Here is a 5,839-nt window from a genome sequence, read left to right as displayed (position 1 = left end):
AGTTTTGCTTAAGAAAGGACTTGTGTCGCTAAAGTTTCGTCGGAACGAATTCACGGGAAATCAATTAACAAATGGAGACGTAACAACTGTATAGATTTTGACATTTTATTCGGCATGTGTTGTCTTTTCACGCTTTTGGTTTACGTTTTAAATTATATATACATGTATCAGAGCGAAGTTGATTTAATGTTACAAGTGTAAAGATACAACTTATCATTAGAACGGCAATTTTCGTAAATTTGTATTACACACGTTAATCAGGGCCGTAGGATTACTTTTTCATGGCATGCATACCTACAGCATATGTATTAAAATTAGCCTCTTTTAATTCAATACATTACGTTGTGTATATGCAGTATTTGCGGTTCAAATGGCTCAAGATTCCATCTCATAGCAATAAATTTTTAAACAAATTCTGGGGGCCATGCCCCCGGACCCTCCTTGAAATGGCAACGTTGCAATGGCTTAAACACTCAAAAATCGCTTCCTACAGCAATGATAGTTCGTATTGTTGTAGACAAGTGCCTAGCCACATCTCCCTTCCGAGTGATGATCTAATAACTGTAGAAGTAGCGTCCGAAGTAAAACAGCTTGTTGTTCATATATGAGTGTGAATGATAATAAACACATTGTAAAAATGTTTAACTCTTCACGTAGAAATATATATACGTATATTTTTTATATATGTGTGTGTGTGTGTAGATATTATCCTTATATATAATGTCTACAATATAATGCTAAAGCGAAAATGTATTATCTATATGGAAGAAAACTGATACTGAATAGTTTATTCTTGAACAAACTCTGTTTTCGCCACCAGGGCAGTGTATACTCTTGTAGTATCTTTCGGTTTGTGTCTATAAGTCAAAGTAATCAGTAATGGAATTATTGACGTGTCAAATCTCGACGCCAATGGCAATCTGAGCTATATATCTGCAGCACGTGGTGCTCGTATGTATGTTAGTAGGTTAACCTTTAAGGATTACTCTAAGTCTAAATTACAGGAAGCGAAGACGGAGAACTGAAACTTCCAGTGAAAGTAACTCGCTAAGTAAATCGAAAGGCTGTTCTCTTGCAAATAAATTTAAAATGGGACTTTCTTATGAGGTATGTTACTGTTAGCATAGTTTATTGTCTCACTCTCATTTAATAATATTATCAAACTTGCCCGATAATAGAATCTGTTGCATTACATTTACACTGACTTAGGAGTTTGTGTTGTGAGCATTTTCTAATTTCATTATCTCGAAGTGATTTTATACTACAGTTACGTCAGTACTGCAGAAACAAAATATAGATATGAATATGATCCAATGTGGCATTGTAAATGTGTTGTACAGTTTTAGTCTAGATTTACAAATTAGTTATAATGATTGAGAATTTTTGCTATATAAACAATTTTGCATTAGATTTAAAACTAAATTAACAATGCCATGTCCATTAAAAAAATATTTCAAGTTCTACAAAGTCTTTACAACCAGCGTCAGTTTTGTGAAAGTTTCATAGTAATACCAATAATTTACTATATTCTTACAAATGCAGTTTCAGTTAAACTCGATGTTAATTGTTAAGCATTATTATAACATGCCCAAGCTACTTTCTGTTACTTTTAAATAGTTAAAATTATAGGAGAATTGATCATATTAAATTCTGCTGTATTGGTGCAAAAACACACTTTATTTTGGTCACCAGAAATAACAGGTTAAGTATCTATATTGTACAGAAGGATGTAAAGTGGAAGCTCCCAAATAGCTACTTTCTGTTACTTTTAAATAGTTAAAATTATAGGAGAATTGATCATATTAAATTCTGCTGTATTGGTGCAAAAACACACTTTATTTTGGTCACCAGAAATAACAGGTTAAGTATCTATATTGTACAGAAGGATGTAAAGTGGAAGCTCCCATTTTTCATTATATGAATTAATTAATTAAGTAGCTTAAATGTAAAAACGTGCTGGAGAAGTAATATAAAAACGTGGTGGTTATGGAGGTACCATATATCCTGAACTTAAGTTAAAATATGTTGTATTTGTAATGGTATTAATATATATGTTGCTGGGAAATTTTGATTTTATCAAACTTCCTAGCTACATACAAACATTTACTCTGATATTTTTGCAAGCTACTTTTTGCAGTTTTTATCATTTTGTCTAAAGAATTTCTGTGTAAATGATTGATTTTAAATAGACAGTATTATTTACAGAATGGAATTGAGAGTGAACCACTGTTTGACCCAAACATTTTGAAGGCCTTAGATTTTAGCAAGAGTAAGGTGATTTTTGACCCACCCATTTCAGTAATAGATCCAGGTGAAAATCTCAAGGTTCGTCCACTTTGTTCTGGGGATTATGATAGAGGTAAGTCTATTGAAAATAAAAGGAATAAAAATAGTTACAAATAATAGTATTTACTGAGAGCAGTGAAAATGTCATGATGCATTATAGCTTAAATGGCCTAAAATGTGACAGATTGGTTATTTTAAAGATTGGTTATTTTTCTAAAGCTGAGATACTCTTGATTTCCTAATAAACATAAAAGGATGCAGTTAAATGTTTTATTTCATTCTGGTAAATTAAAAGTGGGAAATTTTCTCTAACATGTTTAAATTGCTTTTACAGTTTCTGTATATTGTATAATTCACTAGCAAACTAAGAGTGAATATATAAATAGTGCACTCTTGTGTTATTCTCATTGTTGTCAACTTTTATAAAGAAATACACTAATCATTATCTCCTTAGACTTTAGAATAAATGTTGGACAATTTTTAAAAATTTGAAATTTATAATTGTATTTATAAGTGGTTATACTGACTGTCTATGTAAAGGAATGAATATGTTAAAAACAAGTCAGTAATTTGAGAGTAAATCTAGTGTTTAATTAATTAAATAATAGGTTTACCCTCACACTATTGGCTTGTTTTTATATCACTCATTATCAATAAAGTACATTTATTTAGTTTTTTTTTTTTACCTGTTACAACACTTGGTGTAAAGAAATAATCAAAGCAGTTGTGTGTAGTCACATAGTTTTTATGTAAACTACACAGGGGAACCCAGCAGTAATTAGTGCAATTAATTACAATTTTAATGTTTTTTGTTATAAACATATGTGAGAGTTGTATGCCATAAGAGATCCTGCAATCAACAAAATAATGAACCTATAAGTAATGTCTTTCATGACTATCTTGGGTATCCATCAGTTTTGTCTTTTTACACCTCCTCCACTCCATTGGTAATTTTGGGGTTAAAAGTACAAAGTGTAAAGATTTTTAAAAATTTCATTAAATTTCTGAGAAATAACAAGAGGCCATTAGGCTTATTTAGATTAATCCATTTTATGTAAGAAGTTGACTACAAACTACATCTGGAGTTGGTTTTCCTGTATCCAACCCTAATCTATCTATCTATATATATAATGCTCATCCAATTTCTGTTTTAATTCCAGTTTTGTAGCTTCTGCCACATATAAAGGCAAACCATTAACTTCACTACTTTTAATGTTTAAATTTTGTGATTTTTAACCTCATTTTTAGATAAGTGTATCCAGTTTTTAAATTACCTTACATGTTATTTGTTAAACTAGGTGTTGCTATAACACCCTTTCTTTATATTCTTTACAGCAAATTTTTATACAAAGGATAGTAACCTGCTTACTCATAAATTCAAAATTTATTTAAATGGATTTTAGAACTCTGTTATCATTTTGTTTTCTCACATCTAGAAACAGTTGGTTGATCTTTCTAATTTGATTAATAATCACTCCTAAACTCTTCTTTTTATGCACAATATCATATCTTCCTCCTTTAAAAGAGCTTAGTTCCTTGTAAATTTTCATACCATTCACCCCCCAAGTACATCATTTTAATTTTCTTGATTTTACAAATACATGCACTTTTTGTAGTTTTCTTTCCATTTGCTAATAATATCTTGATCCTTTTCAATTAAAATATTTTTAAGAACATCAAGCTTATTCAGATTTTAAAAATTACTAATGCAAGTAAGACCCTGAATGATGTCCACATTGTGTTAAGTTTATGGTTAACTTCTTTGCTAACTTCTGTATTTTGGGTACTTGCTTTCAGAGATCAGGAAAATTTTGACACTTAGAAAACATAACACATTAACTCTTTTTTTTTTTTTTCAAGAGGGGAGGTTATGAATTTTACAGGCACCTCCATTTGACTTGAATGAATTAAGCATATTTTAGTCACTGAGAAACAAGGTAAGCACAACATATTCCAAGTACTACTTCTTTGTTGGGAATACGTAAAAATATATGAAAATTAAGAAACTTGAAAAATGGATATCAAGTACTATATCAAAGTAATTCAGTAATAAAGTCAAAATATGATTAGTTACAAAAGTTATAGTAGTTTTGTATGTTTTGTAAGAAACTAAAGCAAAAGTGTTGAAATTTTTCTTGCAGGATATTTAAAATTACTGTCCTTTTTGACCAAAGTTGGAGATATTTCAAGGAAACAATTCTTGGGTATGTTCTACTTTTTATGTCTGTAGTCATACTTGATATCATTTGTGCAATAGAGCATGGATAGTTTAGATAATGTTTTTTAAGTGACTTAAGTTTTATTCATATTAATGGACTTTATATGTTCAATGTTAATATTAATAGCAAGATAAGATAAACTGTGATAAAATTTGATCTGTCGTCAGAAGAATGATTTGATTTTTCTACAAAAGTAAACATACCACACACAGGGTGTGAAAATGTACATGGAGGTTGGGCATGTGTTATCTAGAATAAAGATATACAAAAAAAGCATAAATAAGCTGTAATCATAAGTTTGTTAAAATACCAACTTCAAGATTGGCTGCATGCAATGAACACTTATGGTTGAATAGTCCTCTGTATGCACTGATGCATTAATTACACATTGGTTCTCCAGTAAGGTTACATGTATACTGTAATGTGACCCAGAAATACAGTAGCTAATTTTGTAATTTAACTACACGTGCAGAAAAAGTTAAGAACACATGGAAGTAATAAACATCTGTGGAGAAAAGTATTTCCATGATTATAAGTATAAATGATATATAATACCAAATAAGAGACAAGGTCACCCCTTTCACATACTGAAAAAAAAACTTCTCATTTCATATCTGGCATTGGATTGACCTAAATTCAATTGCTGCTACATAGCTAAATTAGACTGTCTTAGGCTCTAACTTTTTTATATTATCAACCAAGGTCTGTGGAAGAAAACCTGTCTCTGGAATCTTGTCTCCAGACAGTTTCTTGTTTACCTTGAATGTTAGATGGAAACTAGCTCATGGAAATATCTTTTAACTGTAATCATCAATAAACTTGATTTATTGAGAAAAACGGTTTTTTTTTAAAATTTTGCTTAAAGATAGAATTCTTGTTAGTTTTGTGTTCATTGTAGTAAATTTAATAGTTCCACTTCTGTTTCTTATGTTTGAGTCACATTTACATAAGTAACATACACACAGAAACATATAGTTACAGTTGGTGAATTTTGGTGTAAGTAGCTTATTAAGATTTTACAGTACTTTCCATAAAGTGCTAATATATTGTTCATGTGGAAGCTGTAGTGTTGTTTCAGCAATGCTTTTAAAAAAGATCTATATCTTTTATGTGTTTTTCAGCTAGATAGTGTTTTTACACAAGGTAAAAAAGGTCAAAGTTTTGAAAACACAATTAGCAATTCTTTCATCTTTTAAGAGCAATAAGCATTTTTATCTTGAATTAATATGAAAATAATAAGTATTGCCAGTTATGATGTACCATATTTTTTGGAATATAAGATGCACCTTTATTTTGAAGACAAAGTTTTTTGGGGGAAAAAAGCTACAGTTGCA

General features: G+C 30.0%; 1 protein-coding gene across 2 annotated transcripts in view; it reads left to right on the top strand.

Annotated features, from left to right (window-relative positions):
- Positions 1-847: 847 nt before the first annotated feature.
- The window catches only part of LOC106466319 (probable glucosamine 6-phosphate N-acetyltransferase), a 20,785-nt gene continuing 15,793 nt past the window's right edge, over positions 848-5,839 (top strand). The window contains exons 1-3 of one of the 2 annotated variants that reach the window (XM_013926590.2): positions 848-1,107; positions 2,206-2,359; positions 4,428-4,490. In XM_013926590.2, the coding sequence (XP_013782044.1) occupies positions 1,090-1,107; positions 2,206-2,359; positions 4,428-4,490 (235 nt within the window). In that variant the 5' untranslated portion in view covers positions 848-1,089. Of the gene's footprint in view, positions 1,108-2,189; positions 2,360-4,427; positions 4,491-5,839 lie in introns of both variants that reach the window. The other variant, XM_022394300.1, reaches the window with a different exon arrangement.

Source organism: Limulus polyphemus, unplaced genomic scaffold (assembly GCF_000517525.1).
Source record: "Limulus polyphemus unplaced genomic scaffold, Limulus_polyphemus-2.1.2 Scaffold2220, whole genome shotgun sequence".
In the NCBI taxonomy this organism is placed as follows: Eukaryota; Metazoa; Arthropoda; class Merostomata; order Xiphosura; family Limulidae; genus Limulus; species Limulus polyphemus.
Note: the sequence above shows the minus strand (reverse complement) of the source record. Positions and strands in the feature narration are given on the sequence as shown.